Source organism: Geotrypetes seraphini, chromosome 2, assembly GCF_902459505.1.
Source record: "Geotrypetes seraphini chromosome 2, aGeoSer1.1, whole genome shotgun sequence".
Taxonomy (NCBI): domain Eukaryota; kingdom Metazoa; phylum Chordata; class Amphibia; order Gymnophiona; family Dermophiidae; genus Geotrypetes; species Geotrypetes seraphini.
In genome coordinates, this window is record NC_047085.1 from 332,747,071 (window position 1) to 332,772,440 (window position 25,370).

At 44.5% G+C, this 25,370-nt stretch overlaps 1 protein-coding gene across 6 annotated transcripts in view; it reads left to right on the plus strand.

Moving 5' to 3' along the window:
* The window catches only part of NME8 (NME/NM23 family member 8), a 548,390-nt gene that overhangs the window by 309,802 nt on the left and 213,218 nt on the right, over window positions 1-25,370 (plus strand). For all 6 annotated transcript variants that reach the window (XM_033930225.1, XM_033930226.1, XM_033930230.1 and 3 more), the window contains one exon: window positions 17,626-17,780. In XM_033930225.1, the coding sequence (XP_033786116.1) occupies window positions 17,626-17,780 (155 nt within the window). The remainder of the gene's footprint in view (window positions 1-17,625; window positions 17,781-25,370) is intronic.

Sequence of the window (25,370 nt, forward strand, 5' to 3'; positions counted from 1 at the left end):
ATGCGCTCCCGAGAGAGGTGATAAGAGAGGAAAACAGTGACTGAGTTCAAAGAAGCGTGGGATGAACACAGAGGATCTAGAATCAAAAAATAAACTACTATAATACATAGAAACATAGAAGATGACGGCAGAAAAGGGCTACAGCCCATCAAGTCTGCCCACTCTGCTTACCCACCCCCTGTCTATGCCCTAATGACCCAATTTCCTTATCTTGACCCTCGTAGGGATCCCACACGGGTATCCCATTTATTCTTAAAGTCTGGCACGCTGTCTGCCTCGATCACCTGCACTGGAAGCTTGTTCCAATGATCAACCACTCTCTCTGTGAAGAAATACTTTCTGGTGTCGCCATGAAATTTTCCGCCCCTGAGTTTAAGCGGGTGCCCTCTTGTGGCCGAGGGTCCCTTGAGAAAGAAAATATCATCTTCCACTTCTACATGTCCCGTGAGGTACTTAAATGTTTCGATCATGTCTCCCCTCTCCCTACGTTCCTCGAGAGTGTAGAGCTGCAATTTGTTCAGTCTATCTTCGTACGAGAGACCCTTGAGCCCTGAGATCATCCTGGTGGCCGTCCGCTGAACCGATTCAATTCTGCGCACATCTTTACTGTAATGTGGCCTCCAGAATTGCACACAGTACTCCAGATGAAGTCTCACCATGGCCCTGTACAACGGCATTATGACTTCAGGCTTTCGGCTGACGAAACTTCTATTGATACAACCCAATATCTGCCTTGCCTTAGATGAAGCCTTCTCCACTTATTTGGCAGTTTTCATGTCTGCACTGATGATTACTCCTAAATTTCGTTCTGCTGAAGTCCTAGTTAAAGTTTCTCCATTCAAAAAGTACGTCCTGCATGGATTTCCGCTTCCGAGGTGCATGGCCTTACATTTCTTAGCATTGAAGCCTAGCTGCCAGGTTGAGGACCAACTTTCCAATGTAAGCAGGTCCTGCGCCATATAATTCTGTAAACTGCATTCACTTACTATATTACATAGTTTGGCGTCATCGGCGAATAGTGTTATTTTACCTTGAAGCCCTTGAGTCAGATCCCCTATGAATATGTTGAAAAGGAGCGGACCCAGGACTGAGCCCTGCGGCACTCCACTGGTCACCTCCGATGTTTTAGAGAGGGTACCATTAACCACCACCCTCTGAAGTCTGCCACTCAGCCAATCATTGACCCATACAGTTAGTGTCTCTCCTAACCCCATCGATTCTATCTTGCTTAGCAGCCTGCGGTGTGGGACACTGTCAAAAGCTTTACTGAAGTCCAGGTACACGACGTCCAAAGACTCTCCCAAGTCCAACTTTCTTGTTACCCAGTCAAAGAAGCTGATGAGATTGGATTGGCAGGACCTAATCTTGGTGAATCCATGCTGACTGGGATCCCGAAGATTCCCTTCATTCAAGATCGTATCCAATTTGCTTTTAATTAGTGTTTCCATGAGTTTGCACACTATTGATGTGAGACTCACCAGTCTATAATTCGCAGCCTCTGCCCTGCAATCCTTTTTATGCAGAGGAACGACATTAGCTAATTTCCAGTCCAGGGGAACTTTCCCCTTACTTAGGGAGAGATTGAATAGTTCAGCCAACGGTTTCGCCAGGACATTGCTCAATTCTCTGAGCACTCTTGGGTGCAAATTGTCTGGTCCCATGGCTTTGTTCACCTTGAGTCTTGCCAGTTCACTGTAAACTTCACCTGGTGTGAACTTTTTCTGTCACTAATATTCCTGAAGAAGGATTTGTCCCCCTTTTTAATGTTTTTTGCCAGAATTTCTTCCACTCGAAGTTTTGCCTCCCTAACTGCCATTTTGACCGCTGTAGACCTATATTCTACCTTTGCCTCTCTTTTCTCCGTGCGCTTGTAGGAGAGAAACGCTTTTTTCTTCTCCTTAATGAGGTGCGAGATCTCCGCGGTGAATCATTGGGGTTTATTGTTTCTTTGTCGTTTATTTACTGATTTTATAAAGCGGCTAGTTGCTTCATGTATGGTTGATTTCAGTGTTAACCACTTAGCTTCTACATCATCGGTCTCCGCTTGATCCTGCAGCATCCGATGGACGAAATCTCCCATGTGTGCGAAGTCTGTGCCCCGGAAATTGAGTACCTTTGTTTTCGTGTTTGATCTAGGGAAGCCTTTCCTAAGGTTGAACCATACTATGTTGTGGTCGCTGGAAGCTGGCGTATCTCCTACTGAGACCTCTGAGACGCTTTCCCCGTTGGTGAGTACCAGGTTGAGGATCGCCTGGGCCCTAGTGGGCTCCGTTACCATTTGTTTGAGAGGTGCTCCCTTTATGGAGGTTAAGAGCCTCCTGCTACTGCTGGTTGTCGCTGAAAATGAGTTCCAGTCTGCATCAGGCATATTGAAGTCCCCTAGCAGTACAGCTTCTCCTCGTAGAGTGATATTCTCTATGTCTTCAATTAATTCTGCGCCCATGTCTTCCAGTTGTCTTGGGGGTCTGTATACCACACCTAGATACAGGCATTTTTGTCTGCCTCTTGCCAGGTTTACCCAGAGGGACTCCCCGGTGTACTTGACATCTGTGATCCTAGTGGTTTTGATGTCCTCTTTAATGTATAGAGCTACCCCCCCTCCTAACCTGCCCTCTCTGCCCTGACGAAGTAAATTGTAGCCCGGTATAGCCATATCCCACCCATGTGAGTCCATGAACCAAGTTTCAGATATTGCCACCAAATCTAGGTCGGCATTCCTTATTTCAGCCTCCAATTCTAGAATTTTGTTACCTAAACTGTGTGCATTGACATACATGGCCCTCCATATCTTGTGTTTGCTAAGTCCCTGTGAGGCGTATCCTACCTGAGTCGGTGTGACTCCTAAAGAACTGTTTGCAATGTGGGTACTTACCTTGGACATGGAAGCGGAGTTTCTACTCACCTCATCAGGATAATTCCTTTCTGCACTAATATGTGAATGGGTACCCTCCCCCGACTTACCTAGTTTAAAGCCCTGTGAAGCAGGCGGGCTAGTCGGTGTCCGAAGACGTTCTTAACCCTACTGGTCAGATGGAGTCCGTCTGGTCCCTGAAGTCCTTGTAGCGCTTCCCCATGGTTTAGGAATCCGAAGTTCATATCCCGGCACCATCCCTGTAGCCACTCATTCGTCCTCAGGATACGTTCATCTCTGGCTCTTCCCTTGCATCTAACTGGGAGGATCGATGAGAAAACCACCTGCGCTCCTGTCCGCTTCAGCCTCTCACCCAGTGCTCCAAAGTCTCTGGTGATGGTCTCCGGTGTGTTCCTGGCAGTGTCGTTGGTTCCTATGTGGACAAGAAGCATAGGAAAGTGGTCTCGGGGCGTGAGTAGTCTATCCAGACTGGCGGTGACATCTCGTATCCTGGTTCCAGGCAGACAGCAGACCTCCCTAGATTGCATATCCGGTCTGCAAATTGGTCCCTCGGTGCCCCTCAGCATGGAATCCCCGATGACTATTACTCTGCGCTTCTTTGGGGGGAGCTGGTCAGTTGTCCCTGGAGATGGAGCTGTGTGTTGGGCCTGCTCCTGTTCCTCATCGGCAGTTCCTTCCTGAAGAATCTGGAATCTGTTCCGCAGGGTGAGTTGAGGGGTTGATGTATAGCTGCCCTGTTTGTAAGAAGAAGGAGAAGATGAAGATATTGAAAAAGGGGAGGGGGTATCTCCTATGTTTGCCCGTGGAGGAGGTCACCAGCTGCCAGGAGTCAGTGCCGCTAGCCATTTCCTGTATCCCAATTGTTGGTTTCAAAGCTGATGATTTGGGCATCTTGAGGATGGACTTGTCATGGGCCTGCTCAGTGATTTGGGACAGCTCCTGGACGACTCCATCGATGTAGGCCTCGTCCTCTCGGATGCTTCTCAGGCGTATCACCTCCTCCCTGAGGCTCCTTAATTCCTGTATGAGATCTCCATCCAGCTGCGTGGCCTCCTCTGTCTGTGTAGAGAATGTAGTGTAGCGCAGAGACCTCTGTCCATCGTCCTGGGTCCTCCTCCTTCTGCACGCAATCCGTGGTCGCTTCCTGGATCCCCATAGCGACTGGAATACTGGGTCTTGATTGTAGACTTCGCGCTTCTTGTCCTCCCTGCCATTGCTGAGTTGTAATTGAGGTCTGCCTGTCAGTAAGGTAGAGAATTAGGAAAATTAGAAAAATCTGTCTGTGAGCAGGTGTGAGATTTTGAAAGATTAGGGTGTCTGAGAGTTGGAAGATTGGGGTATCTAGTGCTTGAAAGATAAGGGTGTCTGAGAGATTGAGAGTTTGAGATGTCTGAGAGGATTGCTGTCTGTGAGTTAGTATGAGAGCCTGTACGATTAGGGTGAAGGGATAGTGTGTTTGAGAGGTCCACTTGTTGCCCTAAGGTATCGTTGTCTTGTGTAGTTTGGCTCTTCTTAAGGCTCTTCGCAAAGGCGCTCTCGCTAAGGCCACATGAGCACTCTTACCTGCATGATCCGTGATCCTTAGGTCCCTGGACGCCAGGAGTGCGCATGTGCGCTTAGCTGTGCCAGTAGCCTTGGCCTCCCTGCTCTCCACCTCGCACAGTCCTCCATCCCGGAAATACGGACACACCGGCCAAAGTTTCATTTTAACATAAAAGACGCTGCAGCGGCTCTTCTCATGAGCCGCTCCTATGTTGGAGAAGGCTTCCGACACAGGCGGCGATAGTGAGAGGAGCCACCGGAAAGTTAAACATGCAGAGGGGATCGCTGGAAGGAAAGGGAAGGGGGGGGGGGGTGCAGCAAGGGACTAAGGGAGCCACGGCGCTATCCTGTTGGCTCCCAGACAAAATCTACTTCTCCCGCGGCCTGGACAACCCTGGACACCGAGCTTAACCAGCTCCCCGCGGCCCAGCAGAGGCAAGACAAAAATAGGGAAGGCAAAAGGGGAAATGGGAGCCTGAATATGGGTAGGTAAAAGGAAGGGAGAAGGGCTACTGCTGAACAGGGGGAACAGGGAAAATGTAACAGGCTAAAAAACTAGAGTAGTGCCACTGGCCTTGGGGGGTGGGGGGGGGGGGGAAACGAATCAAGCGAGTTTCCCTTACTTTCTATGGGGAAACTCACTTTGATATACGAATAATTTGGTTTACGAGAATGCTTCTGGAACGAATTATGCTCGTAAACCAAGGTACCACTGTAAATGAAACAGATCTTATCCAATCTAGAAAGCGGCACTTATCTGCAGTACTACAGCCATTCATGACAAGTTATACATTTTCAGCTACGGGACTACTTGCTCTTTTGATTCTATAAATCCTAACAGTTGTTTAGGTTCAAAGAATAGGTAACTCTTATTCTGATGGGAAACAAAACATTTTACAGGAAATTTCAACAAGAGTCCCAGGGCTAGGACTCTTGGCCTTAATGCCAAGAACTCCTTTCTACGTCTCTGAGATCTTAAAGACATGTCTGGAAATATTCGAACATTAGAACCTAAAACCTAATCATTTATATGATGAAAATACAGACGTAATACATATTCTCTATCACTTTTCAAAGCAAGAGTTATTAACAAGGTTTTCCTTTCCGTTATGAATCTAAAGAATTTTCCAGAAAAGTTGTTAATATCCTCTTTGTTTGCCCCTTGAATCTCATTAGGAGTAGACATTTCCACAGGTTTTTTTATTTGAAAATAATTAGCTCCAATGATAAGTGGCAAACTTTCTGTAGGAATAAGCAGAATTTCCTTAAAGTACTTCCTTACCATCTCCATTGGTGAAATTAAGGGACATTTAGGAAAATTAAAGAGTTTCAGATTTTAAGAATTACTGTTTGTTGCCGATCTGGAGCTGGGCCTTGCTGGTTTGCCTGTGCCACTCACTAACCCATAGGCTATGTTAGCTTCTTTGCTAACTTTTCACACTGATACAGAAACTGACCTATGTTTCATCTTATTCTCACAGGGCTTTATCCTTAGGGTTTTCTATTGCAACAAATGCTTATTCGCTACCCTGCATTTCACCCTTACAATGTTTGTTGAATTGTTTTCCATTTTCACATGTCTATGAAGTTCTTATCCCTAAATGTTAAAGGTCTTAACAACCCGGTTAAAAAAACCAAAATCTTGAAATTTGTTGAGAAATTTTCATATGATGTCATTATGTTACAGGAAACTCATCTCTCTGCAACGGATTCTGCTAAACTGTCACTAAAGGGATTCTATCCAGTATTATTCTCTGCTGCAGCTCACAAAAAAGGCGGAGTAGCTACCTTTGTGCGGAGACGCTCAGATTTCGTCCTTATCTCTCAAACCTGCGACATCGAGGGCAGATGGCTGGCCGCCCACTTGTCTATCAATGGCCTTCCGCTAAGTGTTGTCAATATATACGCACCTAATGTGGATCATCCACCGTTTTTTGATGAGATTGCTGGCGTGATCGCCTCTGAATGTGGCTCACATTACATTTTAGGAGGTGACTTCAACATGATTTTGAATCCTCTCGTGGACAGGAAATCGACTGTCCCTCATCGTAAGTCAAGGTCGTGGTATCAGCTACATGACATGATGGAACAATTGAAACTAGGTGACCCATGGAGAACCTTACATGCTGATGTTCGGGACTACACTTTCTATTCTGCTCCTCACGCCTCCTATTCACGTATTGATCTCTTCTTAATCAGCTACAACTTGATGGCCAAAGTGGATTCCGCCGACATAGGGGAGATAGCAGTGTCAGATCACGCTCCGATTTTCCTGTCTTTTGATAATATTGGTGCCAGACTCAATAGGAGTGTTTGGCGCTTCAATTCTTGCCTACTGTCAGACGAATCATTTGTCCCCGCTATGCAAGGCCACATCAAGGAATTTTTTGAGCTTAACCCAGTGCAGGACACGGATTGGAATATCACTTGGGACTGTTTCAAAGCCTATATCAGAGGGCTAATTATCTCATACACTGCGGTCAAGAAGAAGAAATTCCAACTACAAGAATCCATTCTTCAGGAAAAATTACATCACGCTGCGGAACTCCATAAATCCCATCCGCAGGATCAAGCCTCTCTAAACTCTCTAAGAGCGGCAAGGTTTGAATACAATCTTCTGCTTAGTTCATCTGCTGCTAAAGAGGTATTCATGAAATCTGCATACTATTACGCCAACATCAATAAATGTGGTCATCAATTAGCTGAATATGTGAAAATCAAATCGGAACGCACTATGATTCCGGCAATACGGGATGATACCGGCTCATTGTGGATAAACAACACCGACATATGTGCTCAATTCCATCGCTACTACACCACACTCTACACCTCCGAAGAACCAGATGTATCTGCCATTGGACCCTTTTTGGACACACTGCCTCATAACACCTTATCCGAAGTGCAAAATATTGCTCTCGCATCTCCGCTGTCTGCTGAGCATATCCAGGAAGCTGTGTCCTCCATGGCCAAGCAGAAGGCGCCGGGACCAGATGGCCTCACAATCGAATTTTACCTGGCCTTTCAAGATTTACTCATTCCCATCCTACTACAATTCTTTACTCACCTGATTGATAATGGCTCAGCTCATGGCTCTTTTACTGAGGCCACGATTATTGTGTTGCTAAAACAAGATAAAGATCCTCTTAACGTCAAGAATTATCGTCCTCTGTCCTTAATCAACACAGACGCGAAGATATTTGCGAAAATTCTGGCCATCAGATTGCAATCTGTTCTTCCCACAATCATACATCCGGATCAAAGCGGCTTCATGTGTGGGCGTCTCTCCTCGGACAACACCAGACTATTTATGCACATCATCCTCCTTGCCGCAAAATCATCTTCTCCACTTGTCGCTGCGTCTCTTGACGCTGAGAAGGCCTTTGATCGTATAGAATGGCCTTTTGTCTTCGCAGTTCTGCACTGGTTTGGCTGCTCGGACAAGTTCATCTCAATGGTGAAAGTTCTCTATACAAACCCTACCACCTCTATACGCATCAATGACACCACCTCTAACCCTTTCCAGCCAACTCGAGGGACAAGACAAGGATGTCCTCTATCTCCACTCTTGTTCAACATTGCATTAGAACCACTACTCATTGCTATTAGAGCCGATCAATCCATTCGTGGTTTCCAATATGAAGATTTTCAGGCGAAGCTGTCCGCTTATGCGGACGATGTGCTTTTGTATGTGGATCCTGCCACTTTGCCACGCGTATTCCTTCTATTGGATAAATACTCTTGCGTGTCTGGCTACAAGCTCAATGTCTCCAAGACCGAATTATTGCCTTTAAGCGGTCTGGTTGATCCGGTTCTACTTCATTCTCTTAGCCTACAGCCGCCAACTCATAAACTCAGATACCTTGGGGTCCTGTTTGGTTCTTCGCTAGAAGACATTAAGAAATACAACTCTGATTTATTGTTCCAGATCGCTTCCTCTATGACAAATCGTTGGTCACCCCTCAAATTGTCCTGGTGGGGAAGACTCGATACCATCAAGATGATTCTAACTCCCAAACTCAACTATATACTCTCCATGCTACCATGCCTATTAGACTCTAAGGTATATGCCAAATTGGAATCCATACTGGTTTCGTTCTTGTGGCAAAAGAAACCTCCTCGCATTGCACTGAAGAAACTCAAAGCCTCAAAAGAACTTGGTGGGGTAAACTTTCCCAGCTACCTAGAATATCATGAGGCGTTTTTGGCCCGTCAGGGCTCGAAATGGTTGCTCGACTCTCTTCCTGATCATCCTCCCTCCTGGCTCTCCCTGGAATGCAGTGTCCTCTCAACCAATCATCTAAAGCATATCTCATTCATGGCATCTAATCACATGGTGGATAATAATGAAATCTTTTCTTCTACCTGCTCTGCACTGCGGGCGATCGATTATTGCGCTGATGTGTCTTGGAATTCGACATCTTCTTCCTCAATATGGAACAATCCTCAAGTGAAAATTCAGGGGCAATACATCGAATGGAAGTCTTGGTTAAAGAAGGATATCTGGTCCTTCCATCACGTGATGTTGGACTCCAAGCTGATGTTATTCTCACAACTTGCCTCAAAATATCATTTACCAACCTCTCATAGCTTCCGTTGGCTTCAGCTTTGCCACTGCCTGTCAGCGTGTCTGAAAGAACACCCCCTATCTCAATTGACTCCTTCTATCCTGCCTTGGAGTTTACAATTTAGTGGGGCCAAGAAAGAAGCCTCTGCCTGGTATCGGATACTACGGGACAAAAAATTCCCTGCTTGCACGCCTCTTCAATCTGCATGGGAGGAAATCGCTAATACTTCTTTCTCCCCGAACACATGGAAACAGATCTGGATTTCCACTAGAAGATCCCTCAAGTCTTCTGCCATAGCTCAACAAATGTTTTTTCTTCTCCACAGGGCCTACTGGACACCGCACAAACTTTCACTAACTGGCAATAAGCTGTCCAACAAATGCTGGTCTTGTGTTACAGAAGTTGGTACCTTTGCACACATGTTTTACTACTGTCCTAATGTTCATGAGTTCTGGTCCAATGTGTGGACCCACATTAGGGAGTATTTGCCTATTACATCCTCTCACTCTTATGCCGCAGTGGTGTTTGGCGTTCATGTCTTGCCAGATATACTGGATTCATACCAGTCTAAACTGCTGTTCAGTTTGTTGCACTTAGCCCATAAATCTATACTATCTAATTGGAAAGACTCCGCTTCTCTCAATGTATCCTTCTGGTGGAATTTGGTATGTCTCTACGCTAAATTCGAAAAAGTAGCTGCTGTGAAATCAAATTCGTTACATACCTTTAACAAGATATGGGCTCCTATTCTAGACATGTGTTAGAACCTTTATGTTGTATAATTCACATTCTCTGTGAAATTTGCTGTTCATTATATGAAGATATGTTAGTTCTGTATCATGGTGCACCTGTTTATTTTATGTTGGTTCATTGCTTATTGTTTCCTTCTTTGCAAAACTTTAATAAAAACTATTGAACTTAAAAAAAAAGAGTTTCAGATTATTTTCCCTTAATTGGTTTTTGAAACTTTCCATTTTCCTGTCAATAAATGTTCTTTCCTTTATTAATTCCAAATCCAAATTTTTGTCTCCTGTTTTTCTATCTTTTCACTCATATCTTTAGGGGCCAAGCCTTGTTGCTCCACTTTAGAATGGATAGTCCCGTAGTCAGTATTTAAAGTAGAAAAAGGCAATTTGAGGTTTTCGTCCATAACTGAAATGGCCTGCCATAAAGCCTCCATATCTATTTTTTCTGGCTTCTCCAGCACCCCAAATGTGATGTTAATTCCACCCGAAGCTCCTCTCACCTCTACTACATTATGGGGTAACTGTTGCTGTTCTCCAGCCTCTCTAGCTCCTGATGGTATTAGAGCTACCAAACCTCCTTCACTGAGGCTCAAAATCTCCTCCCGGGACATTGATTCCTCAGTCACTCCCAGCACTGAACTGCTTCCGGGTTGCGGTGGTGGCTGCCTTTGTTCCGGGCTCTACAACGCCCGAGTCTGCTGGCTGAGTTCGCCCAACGAATTTGCCCCTGAAGTAGTCACTGCTGGTTCACCCCCGTCGGGCAAGTGCTCCCTCAATTGTGGTCTGTACCAGACGCGGTGCTGCTATCGCCGCCGGATGGTTGCCATGAAGGGCTCCTTTCCTCTTACCCATGGCTTAGGTAAGAGAGATGCTGTAAATAAACACCGACCAATCGAAAAATAGGGAGCCTCCTTCTCAGGCATCTGCTCTCGTCGCCATCTTGTTTCTCTCCCAAAACCTTAGAGATGCATCTTGTTTTGTTATGCTCACGCTGGGCTGCAACTGGAGGGTTGTGTCACAGCCCACAAAGTTCGATCCATGGCAATTTCAGTAGCTCTCCTACATTCTACTCCAATAGATGAACTCTGCAAAGCTGCTACTTGGTCCTCAGTTCACACTTTCACTTCTCATTACTGTCTGGAATCCTATTCCAGACGGGATGGACATTTTGCCCAAGCAGTATTACAAAATTTATTTTCCTAATAACCAACTCTCACACGGTCACCCACATGTGAGAATATGTTGCCTGCTTGTCCTGTAATAAAGCACAGTTACTTACCGTAATAGGTGTTATCAAGGGACAGCAGGCAGATATTCTCACAACCCACCCACCTCCCCTGGTTGGCTTCTTAGCTGGCAATCTGAACTGAGGAGTGCGCTCCTATGTCGGGCGGGAAGTAACTCACACATGTGCGGTACGGTTAGTCACAAACTTTCTTAAGTTCTTAAAGTGCAAGAGCGCTTCAGCAGCTGTCCGTACTGGGGCTCTGTGGATGACATCACCCACATGTGAGAATATCTGCCTGCTGTCCCTGGATAGCACCTGTTACGGTAAGTAACTGTACTAGTTTTTACCTGCTAATTTTCTTTCCTAGAGTTCTTCCAAATTAGTCCAGAACTCATCCATAATTCTTAGCATTAATTTGTTTTCTGTTTCCTGAAGGATAAAGGTCTTGATTTTGGTTAGTTCATTATTCCTTTTGGATCTTTAATCTGGAGGGCTATATCTTTCTTTAGTGAGTCTCTGGTCAAAGGTTCATTAGTTCCTAGAGGAGTTTTATTCCTTTTAATTGCCTTTGCTCTTGTTTTGTTATGATAAATACTAATTGGCCAGAGGATTGCACTGAGTGCTTAAGTGATGAAATAGCTCAAGTTAACATAAGAACATAAGAATTGCCGCTGCTGGGTCAAAGACCAGTGCCCTCACCGAGACCAGCCCTACCTGTGTTCGTTCTGGTTCAGCAGGAACTTGTCCTACCTTGTCTTGAATCCCTGGAGGGTGTCTTCCCCTACAACAGCCTCCGGGAGAGCATTCCAGTTCTCTACCACTCTCTGGTTGAAGGAGAACTTCCTTTCGTTTGTACAAAATCTATCCCCTTTTAACTTTAGAGAGTGCCCTCTCATTCTCTCTACCTTGGAGAGGGTGAACAAAATGTATTTATCTACTAAGTCTATTCCCTTCATTATCTTGAATATTTCGATCATGTCCCCTCTCAGTCTCCTCTTTTCAAGGGAGAATAGGCCCAGCTTCTCTAATCTCTCACTGTACGGCAACTCCTCCAACCCCCTAACCATTTTTGTCGCTCTTCTCTGGACCCTTTTGAGTAGTACCATGTTCTCCTTCATGTACGGTGACCTGTGCTGGACACAGTATTCCAGGTGAGGGCGTACCATGGCCCAGTACATTGGCATGATAACCTTCTCCAATCTGTTTGTGATCCCCTTCTTAATAATTCCTAGCATTCTGTTTGCCCTTTTCGCTGCCGCCGCACATTGTGCAAACAGCTTCATTGACTTGTCAACCAGTACTCCCAAGTCTCTTTCCTGTATTCGTGTATGGGATTTTTGATACCGACATGCATTACCTTATACTTATCCACGTTGATCCTCATTTGTCATGTCGCTGCGCATTTGTCGAGCATGGTTATGTCGCGTTGCAGATCTTCAAAATCCCCCTGCATCTTCACTACTCTGAATAACTTCATATCATCTGCAAATTTAATCACCTCACTCGTACCCACTGGTGACATTCTTCCAGTCCAAGTATTGTCCATATGCCCCCACTCTCTGTTTCCTATCCGCTAGCTAGTTTTTAATCCACGTGAGTATTTCACCCTCTATTCCATGGCTCTCAATTTTTCTAAGAAGTTGTTCAGTTTCTACCTTCTCAGGACAGCACAAACCCAACCATCTGTACTGGCCTAGTGGGACTAGAGGAAAAAATTAGCAGGTAACAACTAAAAATTGTTCATACCTTTCTGTGATAAGCAGTTTTAACAGCTGCAGTATACAGTACATGTACTGATTCACTGTAACATAGTGATTATTGAATTACATCTTTCAAACTTCCTTATCCCTTTCTTGATTTCAGATACTGAAAAATCATACTCACACACACATATATGCACAGACATACAAATTTGTACACACATAAGGGACAATTCTATAATTGAATGCCAAAACTAAGCAGATAGTTTGCCTATTCTATAATGGCGATAATGGAGATAATTGCCATTATTGAATACTAGCCTAAATTTAGATGTGTTCACTTATGCCAGGTCTATGGCTGGTGTAAATGTTAGTGCCTAAATTTGCCTCTTTAATGTACACTACAGTATTCTGAAAGTTTCATGTGTAAAAATTGGCCCTACCTACGAGGCATTTGTGTATGTATTTTATACTGTAGAATGCCACAGAATGCACAGCTCATACATCATGTCTATTACATTACATTACATTAGGGATTTCTATTCCGCCTGTGCCTTGCGGTTCTAGGCGGATTACAATAAAGATGATATCTGGGCATTTCCAGTAGAATTACATTACAGGAGAAGAGTAGATTACAAGTAACAGTGAAGAGTTACAATACATATCGCAGCATATGTAACATAGCCACGGATTGCAATAAAGAAGATATCTGGGCATTTCCAGTAGAATTACATTACAGGAGAAGAGTTAATTACAGTTTATATTGAAGAATTATAGTACATTCAATATCTCAGGAGATGTTACATAGCAACTGAGTCAATTTACAACTGATGGATAATAAAGAATTACAATATATTCTAGATTACAAAAGATGTTACATGCGCTGAGTCAAGTTTCTTCGGATGGAGAGTAGCATCATATGTCTATAAGCGGAGGTGTATTTATTGTTTTGATGATTGCATGATGTTGATTAATTAATATTGATGATTTGGACAGTAGGGGTGTTTATTTTGGTTGGATAAAGAGATTCTGTTCCCAAAGGAATTGATTGGGAACTCATTAGATGGCGGTTTAGATTGATGGGAGATATTTTTTGAACAGTAGTGTTTTTATTTCTTTTCGGAACTCTTTTATGTCTGTAATTTCGATCAGTAATTTTGAGATGTCGGAGTCAATATTAGCTGCCTGTGTCCCTAGTAGGTTGTCATAAAGTTTCTTACGTCGAGTACCATTGAGAGGAGGGTAGGTGAAAATGTTCTGTGTTCTCCTTCTGGATAAGAGATAGTAGTGAAAACGGTTGTTTAGGTAGCTGGGTGCCGTGCCGTGGGTTACTTTGAATAGGAGACAGTAGAGTTTGAATTGTGTTCTTGCTTTTATTGGTAGCCAGTGAGATTCTAAGTATGCTTTGGTAATATGGTCGTATTTGCTGAGTGAGTATATGAGTCTGAGGGCTGTGTTCTGGACGGTCTGTAGTTTTTTTATTGTGTTGATTGGGTAAGGTAGATAAAGGCTGTTGCAGTAGTCTACCATACTTAGCACGAGGGATTGGACAATGATCCTGAATTGGTCTTTATTAAAGAATTTTCTTATTTTTCTCAGATTACGCATTGTGAAGAATGCTTTTTGGATGATTTTATGGATTTGTGTTTGCATAGTGCAGCCTCTGTCTAGTTGTATTCCCAGGATTTTGAGGGAACTCTGTATTGGGTACTTGATTGAGTTTACTTCCAGTTCTGTTAGGGTTGGTTTTTTGTCCTTCTCTAGTAGTAGGAATTTAGTTTTGTCCGTGTTCAGCTTCAACTTATGATTTGTCATCCATTTTTCTACTGTTTCCATTGTAGTTTTCAGGCGTCCTGTGGAGATGGGGTCGTGGATGTCGAATGGAAGGAGGATGGTTATGTCGTCCGCATAGCTGAATGAAGTTATGTTTAGGGCATCTAGGGTGCTGCCTAGGGAAGCAATGAATAGGTTGAAAAGTGTGGGAGAGAGGTGGGAGCCTTGTGGCACTCCGCAGGGGTTAGACCATGGTTCTGATAGAATTTCTTTTGACTTGACTCTATATGTTCTTGTTTTAAGGAAGCCTTGGAACCAGTTGTGCACTTTACCTGAGATTCCTATTGCGTCTAGAATCTGGAGAAGTATGGGATGGTCCACTAGATCGAAAGCCGCTGAGAGATCAAGTTGGATGATTAGCAATCTGTTTCCTTGGCTGAGGTGTCTTCGGGCTATGTCTAGTAAAGATACCAGAAGAGTTTCTGTACTGTGGTTAGTTCTGAATCCAGATTGGGATGGATGTAGGATGTTGTGGGCTTCTAGGTACATGGATAGTTGTTGTGCCACTAAACCTTCTATTATTTTGACGTATGTAGGGATAGAGGCGATTGGCCTGTAATTTGACGGGTTATTTGTTAGACCTTTGGGGTCTTTCAGTATAGGGGTTATTATGATTTCTCCAAGGTCTGGTGGGAACTGGCCTTCCCTGAGTGTGGTTTGCAACCACAACGTGTAGCTAGCTTTGAAGTTGGTGGAAGCTGTTGCTAGTAGGTATGATGGGCAGTTGTTCAGGTCGCATGAGGACTTGCAGTATTTTTTATATAGCCTGTCCAGTTCTGACCACTGGGTTGTAGGGAAGTTGGTCCAGGACCTGTCTACTGAGATGGCTTCATCTGTTGTGGGTTTTATTAGAATATCTTCTATGTTGTTTTGTGAGTTATTGAATGTTGTTCTGATTGTGATGATTTTATTTTTGAAGTGATCTGCTAGTTGAGAGGCTGTTGGTGTTGGGTTTCCCTGGGTTGCTAGGCATGGTTTGGTATCGGTGAGGTTTCTTACTAGGTTGAAAAGTTTTTTTGTGTCTGGTTTGTCGGTGCCGATGAGATTGGAGTAATAGTCTTTTCGTTTTTCCTTCAGTTTGATTTTGTATTGCTTGATTTGGATTTTCCATTCTGTTTTGGTGTTATCTTGTTTCTGTTTTTTCCATGCCCTTTCTAGTTGTCTACATTTCCTTTTTAGATGTAGGAGTTCTGTGTCAAACCATTTGTGTGATTGTCTACATATTTTATTTTTTGATTTTAGTGGTGCTAGTTTGTTTAAGGTCGATTCGCTGAGAGACCGCCAGGTATTTATGAATTCACTAGGGTTGCTGGAATCTATTGCAGGATCCACTGCTCTCCAGAATGTGGTGGGATCGATTTTCTGTCTGAACTTAATGCTTGTTTTGGGAGGAGTGGGTTTATTTTTATTATGCTCCCAGTTGATGGTGAAGTTATATTTAAAGTGGTCCGACCATAGGGTGGGGTGCCAGGCGCCATTGGTGATTTTGATATGTTATGTGTTGAGATTAGGGGATGAGTAAGCTGCAATATCGAGTTGATGACCTTTTTCGTGTGTTGGTTCTGGGTTGAGGATCTGGTACGATAGGGTATTGAGGTATGATAGAATTTCTACTACTTGTTTGGAGGTGTGGTCTTCTAGGTGGAGGTTTAAATCTCCGAGGATCAGATTATTTGTAGAGGAAAGAGAGTTCTGGAGGATGAACTCTTCTAGTTCTTGTTTAGTGGTGTTCCATTTTCCTGGGGTGATGTAGCATAGAAGGCAGTTTAGATTTCCTGTAAGTGTGTTATCTGAAAGTTGGCAGGCTAGTAGGTCTAAGTGAGGTGTGGAGTGCTTGGCTAGGACTTTGATGTTGAAGTTGTTTTTTACTATGATTGCTAGCCTTCCTCCTCTTCTGTTGTCTCGGCATACTAATTCAATTTTGTATCCGTTTGGACAAATTTCAATAATGTGAGGGTCTGTGTCTGCTGTGAGCCAGGTTTCAGCAAGGAAGAGGCATCCTAGGTCGTCTTTAATTAGCCAGTCTTTGATTAGTTCTGTCTTTGGGCTTACTGATCTTATATTTAGGTATGAGCATGCTATTGATGTGGTTTTTATGAGAGGGATAGGGGTAGGAGCTATATTTGTGAGTATTTTTTGTGATGTTTGTAGTCTTTGTGAGCTTGTCTTGGCATTTGTTGTATATCTTTTTCCCCAGATTGAGGGTATGCTTGTATGGCTGAATGATGAACAGAGGATTAAGGTTCTTGGGGTTTGGAGTTTCCTGGTTTGTAGGAAGGGTTTGTGTGGTACTGTGATGATTGGGATTGATTGTGTGTGGTATCCTGCTGTTTTCCATTTATCTGTGAAGAGGGAAAGCAATAGTAGGGCGAAGATGAGTTTGGGTGTACTTGTATCCATTTTGTGAGTGGTAGAGAGTGGTTGTTGTAGGGTTTGCTGGTACTTTTGAGGGCCTTAGTAGTTAGATTTCTAGTTAGTGTTAAATTGCTATTCTCACTCACCTCAAGTTAACTTGTGATGGCAGCTTAGTTTAGCGCTGTTATTTTAAATGGCTCCCTTGCTGGGCAGGAGAGGGGCGGAGCAGGGCTCCCACACTGACCTCTCTCTCAGGATCGGGTCCGGCTAGCTGTGGCCTCCTGCTGGTGTCTGGTAAGGGGCCCGAAGTGCTGGTATTGTATAAACATACATACACTAGTGGCACCTAGTAGGCTCTCTGTTACAGAATAAGGGGGACACCAAAGTTCCCCCTCCACACATACACAAGAGAAGATGGAAAATTTTCCATGAGGCCTACTCTGCATGTTTCCCCTCACTTGTTTCCTTTTCTTCCCTTCCGTAGTTCAAAATGCTATGAGTGAATGGGGCCACATTTTTTTTCTATTAGTAATTTGGTGGAATATATTTATATTTCTGCACATCAGCTATGATAATTTTGTTTCAAATGAATGCACATCCCTACTAAGAAGCTTTACATTTTTTTCCATTCTTTGCTTTCCTTAGATCAAAATAATTTGAGTATATGGGGCCATATTTTTTTTTTCTGTTAGTAATTAGGTGGAATATACTTAAGCATATTGGCTATAATAATTTCTATTTTGAAAGCAAAATTGCAGTTAGAACTTATATCTTTTCATTCTAGGCTGATATTGAAGATCTTGTCAGATTTATGTCAGATGGACCTTTCTGTGCTGTAATAATTTCTCAAGAACATAAACCTGCTCCTGAATTGAAAGGATTGACTGAACCAGAAGCAGCTCTGCATGAGATAGATGATATAGAGCAAAAAAAACTTGGGTATAATTTAAAGTGCCTTTTTTAAATTAAAAATGTAAAATGTAGAGGCAATATTCAAAAGGACTTATGTGGTCATCATTAGGTGCTAATCTCATAAGTCCTTTTCTTTCAGAAATTACATCATATAACTTATGGCCAGGTAGTTCAATGTTTGGTCGCAAGTTCTGTTTAGAGGAGGTCAAATTAGTTCTTCAGTCTATATTCAGCATGGTTTACGTGAGCAAGAGAGGTTCGTCCGCTTTAACCACATTGTGTAGTCTGAAAACCAGTATCCACTGACACTTGTTAAGAGTGGGCATTCCATAAAGCATATGAAAAGGTAGAGAAGAGGAGAAAAATAGAAATAAGATTGAACACAGTAATCAAAGTGAGGTTGCACAGTTGCACTATGAAGCGATAAAGAGGCATTATAACATTCTTAGTGTTGTTTATTATCCCTTTTCTAATGATTTCTAGCATCTTGTTTGCTTTTATGGCCACCACCGCACATTGGATGGAAGGTTTCAGTGTATTGTCTACAATGACACCTAGATCTTTTTCTTGGGCGCTGACCCCCTAGCATCTGGTAACTATGATTTGGGTTAGTCTTAATTTCCAAAGGTAATGTGGCAGAGTGAATTCCCCAGTGGAGAAGGCCGAAGCAGCCTGTTTAGAGTGCTGCCGGCCCGATGCTGCTTTGAATGAAGGTATGTAGGGCTCGCTCACGGTCTGCTGGGTTCGGAAGGGAGAGAAGGATAGAGGGTCGGGGAGGGGTTCGGCTGTGCGATGGGGGTGGGGGGTGCTCAAGGTTTCTGCTGCACAAAGGATGGCAGGGAGGAAACGATAGACGCTGGGCAAGTTGTGCACGAGGGATGGGAGGGAGGGAAGGATAGAAGCTGGGCATGGGTTCTGCTACACAGGGGGATGGGAGGTAGGGGTGGAAAGATGCACATGTGGGAGAGAGAAAGGAAAGAGGAAGAATTGGGGTGAAGGAGAGGAAAGGAGAGATGATCATGTATGTACCCCAAAAATAAGTTGGGCCCAAAATTAATATAAGACACTGTCTTATTTTCGGGGAAACACGATATTAGAAAAGGGATGGCAAATAAAGACTAAAAATGTTATGCCTCTGTATCGCTCCATGGTGCAACTTCACTTTGAGTTAGAGAATGACACAGTGGCGGTTTACCTGTGGCTACCGCGTTTAGCTGTGGGTAACCCGCCAAAAACGGGGAATGAAAATTAGCAGCCTCTGCGGGGACGGGGACAAGGCCATCACCGCCCCGTGGAGCGGTGAATGGTCTTGTCACCGCAGTGAGGCATAAAGGATCGTGCGGTCCCCGCAGTCCCCACCCGCCCACCCGCACGATCATTTAACCAGCTTCCTCTCTCCACCTCACCTTAGTTTGCCGGCTTTCTTTTTTGGCGACCGGAATGCTTTCAAAAGAGCCGCGCACGCGCGGCTGCTCAGTATTCAATCTTCTGCTCTGACCCAACCGGAAACAGGAAGTTTCAGCAGAGCAGAAGATTGAACTTTGAGCAGCCGCGCGTGTGCGGCTCTTTGAAAGCGTGCCGGTTGCCGAAAAAGAAAACCGGCAAACTAAGGAGAGCTGGACAGCAGTAGCGTACCAAGGTGGAGGTGGGCGGGAGGGGCGAAAAAGGTAATGGCGCCAGGCCTTGGAGCACCGAGGCAGACCGCTTCTCCCCCCTCCCAGCTGAACCCCTGCTGACCCTCCTATCTCTCCCCCCCCAAGTGAACCTTTCTGACCCTCCCAGCGAAAGCAGCAAACCTCCCTCCAGTAGCGTCGGCTTTCTCCTCCCTCTGCCGCATCACTGATGATGTCATCAGTGACGCGGCAGAGGGAGGAGAAAGCCGCGAAGGAGGTTTGCTGCTCTCGCTGGGAGGGTCAGAAAGGTTCACGGGGGGAGATAGGAGGGTCAGCGGGGGTTCGGCTGGGAGGGGGGAGAAGCGGTCTGCCTCGGTTATCCATTACTTTCTTCGGGCAGCAGCAGCGTTTACAATTCGCTGCTGTTGCCGGCTTCAGGCCTTGTTCTCTGCCGGGTCCTGCCTACTTCCTGTTTTCATGAAGACAGGACCCGACAGAGAGGAAGGCCTGAAGCGGGCAACAGCAGTGAATTGTGAATGCTGCTGCTGCCCGATGAAGTTCAGGACATCAGGACATCGGGGAAGGAGCAGGGAGAAATTGGCACGATGGCTTTGTGGGGGCTAGGGGGAGAGAGAAAGAAAGGAAAAAATAAAGAGGGGGGCCAGGGGGAGAGAGAAAGAAAGGCAGAAATAAAGAGGGGTCAGGGGGAGAGAAAAAGAAAGGCAGAAATAAAGAGGAGGGCCAGGGGGAGAGAGAAAGAAAGAGGGAGGCCAGGGGAAGAGAGAAAGAAAGGCAGAAATAAAGAGGGGGGCTAGAGGGAGAGAGAAAGAAAGGCAGAAATAAAGAGGGGGTCAAGGGGGAGAGAAAGAAAGGCAGAAAGAAAGAGGAGGGCCAGGGGGAGAGAGAAATAAAGAGGGAGGCCAGGGGGAGAGAGAAAGAAAGGCAGAAATAAAGAGGTGGGCCAGGGGGAGAGAGAAAGAAAGGCAGAAATAAAGAGGAGAGCCAGGGGGAGAGAGAAAGAAAGAGGGGGGGGGGCAGGAGAAGAAAGAAGAAGGACCAGAGACTCATGAAATCACCAGACAAAAAGGTAGGAAAAATGATTTTATTTTCAACTTAGTGATCAAAATGTGTCCGTTTTGAGAATTTATATTTGCTGTCTATATTTTGCACTATGGCCCCCTTTTACTAAAACGCAATAGCGGTTTTTAGCGCAGGAAGCCTATGAGCATTGAGAGCAGCGTGGGGCATTCAGCGCAGCTCCCTGCGCTAAAAACCGCTATCGCAGTTTAGTAAAAAGGGAGGGGGAATATTTGTCTATTTTTGTATAGTTGTTACTGAGGTGACATTGCATAAAGTCATCTGCCTTGACCTCTTTGAAAACCCGCGAATATAAATGATAATTAACATTTTCTCTGCGTACAGCGTGCTTTGTGTTTTTAAAATTTTATTGTTGGTAGATCATTTTGACTTGGCCACAAAGGTAAGGGGGAGGGAGGGAGGGGAGCTACTGAAAGACATCTAGTAATCCTTGCAGGCTTGACTGTGCAGGGAATTATTTTTGTAAAATCATGTTTTGTTATGTGACTGGCATTATCTAGACTTTAATTTCTATGAATGAATAGAATGAAAATGATATAAAATTACTTGCTTGCGGGGACCGCGTGTTCCGGCTCACACAAGGAAGGAGGGGGTGAAAGGGAAAAAGTTTCTCTTCCTTGGAAATAGATTCTGAAGTGATCTCATCAAAGAAGACCAGCACCAAATGTACAAGAAATCCCTTAAACAATGTCAAAAGAGCCTAAAATAGAAAACTGCTACTGCCTTGAGACTCCATTATTGAAGGAATCAACTTGAAATCACAGAAGAGACAAGAAAAGGTTAAATGCCTCATGGAATCCTCAGGTACAAAACACAAACCAAATTGTGAATGAAATCAGAGCAGACAGTAAGAATTATAAAATTGATGTCATTATCCATCTGGAAAAAAAGGCGTACTAGAAATAATGCCTCAGCAATACAATTTTCAGAAGTTCTATTTGCTCATGGTAAGGGAGAAGAGAGACTGCTAGTGATGGTGGGGGGACTGATAGAAGATATGAAAGAAGGGTGGTAGAAAGGAACAGATGGTAAAGGAGGGAGGGAAGGGTGGTGGTGGAAAGGAATAGAACAGACATTGAAAGAGGGTAGAGAGGAACAGACCCTGAAAGGAAACGTGGAAGGCAGAGTGGGGAGAAGACGCTGGAAGGGAAGAAGACAGATGCCAGACTATGGGGGAGCGGAGGGAAGAAGATGGGTGCTAGACGGGGATGGTGACGGGGCGGTGAATGGGATGGCAGTGACGGGGCGGTGAAAGGGATGGCGGTGACGGTGACAGGGCGGTGAAGGGAACGGCGGTGACGGGGCGGTGCAAAGGATGGTGTGCTGGAGACGGTGCAGTGACGGGGACAGATTTTTTCCCCGTGTCATTCTCTACTTTGAGTATTGCATTCAATTCTGGCCACCTTATCTCGAAAAAGATATAGTAGAACTAGAAAAAGGATGAAAGAAGAGCGACCAAGATGATAAAGGGGATGGAACACCTCTTTTGAGGAAAGACTAAAAAGGTTAGAGCTCTTCAGCTTGGAAAAGAGATGGCTGAGGGGAGATGTGATTAAAGTTTACAAAATTCTGAGTGGTGTAGAACAGGTATGAGTGAATTGATTTTTTTTTTACTCTGTCAAAAATTACAAAGACTAGGGGATACTCATAGAAACATGATGGCAGATAAAGGCCAAATGACCCATCTAGCCTGCCCATTCAGAGAAGCCATTATCTCTTCCTTTCTCTAAGAGATCCCACTGCCTATCCCATAGCAAAATACATTTAAAACCAATATGCGGAAATATTTTTTCACTCAAGAGAAAAGTTAAGCTCTGGAAAGTGTTGCCAGAATTTGTGGTAAAAGTGGCCAATGTAGCTGGTTTTAAGAAAGGTTTGGGCAATTTCCAGGAAAAAAAGTTATATGAACATAAGAATAGCCTTACTGGGTCAGACCAATGGTCCATCCAGCCCCATAGCCCATCTTCACAGAGGACAGGACATGAGGGAAGCCATTGCTTGCCCTGGATTGGTAACATGTAATGTTGCTACTATTTGGAGGATGGGCTATTGGGTTGGATGAACCATTGGTCTGACCCAATAAGGCTGTTATGTTCTTATTTCCAAATTTAATCACCTCACTCATTGTTCCAATTTCCAGATCATTTATAAATAATTTAAATAGCATCGGTCACAACAGATCCTTGCAGCACTCCTATATTTGCCCTCCATTAGGAAAAATGATCATTTAACTCTACCCTCTCTTTTCTATCCGATAACCAACTCCTAATCCACAACTGAACATTGTCGCCTATCCCATGACTCAGATTTTATCAGGAGCCTCTCATGAGGAACTTTGTCAAAAGCTTTCTAAAATTCTAGTTATGGAGTCATTACAAATTTCTTTTTTTTGTTGGGAATCCTGGCCAATATTCAGCTGGGACTTGCATAAGTGACTTATGAAGGTCCTGGTAGTCAGGAGAAGTCTAGTCATATTGGGATACTCATTGCTGGTGCCTAAACATTGCCTAGCATTGAATATTTGAGTATAATTTAGCTGGCAACAGCACATGAAAAAAAAATGCTGATTGCCACATGCTGATTGTGGGGGAGGGAGGCGATGTAATATGGATAGCAGCAATATCGAGCTGCTATCTGAATAATTTTATCCATTTAGAAGGTCCAACAAATAGTAGTTCTAACAAATGCTTAACTTTTATGTTCAGGACAGCATATGCAACATTTCTAGCTAAATGGATAGTACCACTGAATATTGGCAATAAATATAAACTCCTGCTTAATCTTTTTTTTTCTTCATGTACTTATAATTTTACAATAATCAACCCAAGCGTGGAGGGATATAATTTTTTTTAAAAATGTCTCTAAGTCCCCTTTTGACCTAGGCCCTAAACGCTGAAAGTAGAAGCAGGGAAAATATCCATTCTCAAAAAAAACCGTCCAAAATGAAGAGTTTTTTTTGGAGAATGGCCTACATCTACGTTCAGCTGTTTAAACGCTCAGACCACCACTACATCTACACTTACAACATATTACCAACTAAAAATCAGCCTAAGTCCCAAACGCCCAAAACCAGGCCTTTTAGGCGAAGGAGGGGCCAATCGGGGGCGGGGGAAAGTGTCGTGGGGTCGGCGAGTGGGTGGGTGTTCGGGGGTTTGTCATGGGCAGGAGGGCCTGGGATCTCTCCTGCCCGTATCTTAGTGGGGGGGTGGGGGTTAGGGGGGTGTTGCTGGGGCAGGAGGGGTTGGGCTTTCAACTGCTCATTGGATTGGGCGGTGGGGGCTGCGTCGGGGCAGGAAGGGTTGGTCTCCCTCCTGCCTGATCCGGGGTTAGGGTTGGCGGCACTTCCAGGTATCGTTATCGAGGCAGGGGAGATGAGCCATCTGTCTTGCCGTGATCATTGCGATCAGCTCAGCGGCCCCTTTTTCGGCAATTATACCTGTTTTGACTTGGTCTAAGTCAAAACGAATAAGTGCCAACTAGGCAACCTGTCTAAACTTTTGGTTATATCTGCTGTACGACTATGTCTAGGTCGGCCCACCTCCCACCTTTTTCCCTCCTCTAAAAACGCTTCTTTTCGCTCTATGCGTTTAGAGGCAGGGGAAAGGCCTAAGCTGGTTTTAGATACATCTAAAAACCAGCTTTGGTTATGGGTACTTGGACGATCAGGCTTTTTGATCATCCAAGTACCCATTTAGGCCACTTTGTAGACGTTTTTGTTTTTTGATTATGAGCCCCAAACTGTTTAAACTAGAAAAACAGAGAGCAAAGTTAAATACTGTGTATATATATATATATATATATATATACACAGTGGTACTTTGGTTTGCGAGTAATGCGGTTTGCGAGTGTTTTGCAAGACAAGCAAAACACTCCAGCAATTTGTAACTCGCAAACCGAGCACTGACTTGCAAAATGAGCAAAATTTACCTGCAGCTTAAGTTGATTTTCCAACCCTGCCGCCCCACTATCTCGGCGACTTGCTCAGAGCTGAAGCGAGGCCTGTTCTGCTCCTCCACCACACCGTTAAACCAAGCTCCGCACACACCCAACCCAAGAGAAGCCAGCAGCGAGCAACAGCCAATCCCGTTCAACCAAGCCCCGCACGCGCCCAACCCATGAGAAGCCAGCAGTGAGCAACATCCAATTCTGTTCAACCAAGCCCCGCAAGCCGCCAACCAAGCATCTCACCCGACAAGGGTTGAAAGTGGCACTCAATCAGTTCAGGGATCCGGGAAGGGGGCGCTGGATCGACCTACTGTACCTTCGAGCCGGGAAGAAGGCTGACTTGGGCCGGCTTGTTCCCCAGCCGCTGGCGGCGAATGGATCCTGCTCTGAAGGAGAGGGAATGCAGGACTGAAACGGTGCTCGAGAGAATGGCTAGTAAAGTAAGTAAACAAGGTGATCTACACCGCTCCCATGCTGCTTTATTGTCCTGTCCTAGTTCAACAAAGTAACAATCATATTCAAAAATCCCGACAGGGATGCTCCCTGTTTCGTTTTACTGGAACTGAGTATAATTCTAAGCTGGGGGGTGAAATTGGACGTACCCAGGACGCGCCATTAAAGCAAGAGTGAGAAACAATGTAGAACGAATCAACTGAGTTTCCATTATCTCCTACGGGGAAAGTTGCTTTGATATACGAGCGCTTTGGATTACGAGCATGCTTCTGAAACGAATTATGCTCGTAAACTAAACTAAACCTTAGGTTTATATATCGCATCCTCTCCACAATCGTAGAGCTCGGCACGGTTTACAAGAGTTGAGAGAGAAAGGAACTCCAATGAAGGTTAAAGGGTATAGTGAGAAGGATATTTGGGGGGTAAGTATTACATTTTTAAAAACAGCCAGGTTTTCAGATGTTTGCAGAAGAGTTGGAGAGAGCTCAGGATCCGAAGGGGGGAGGTA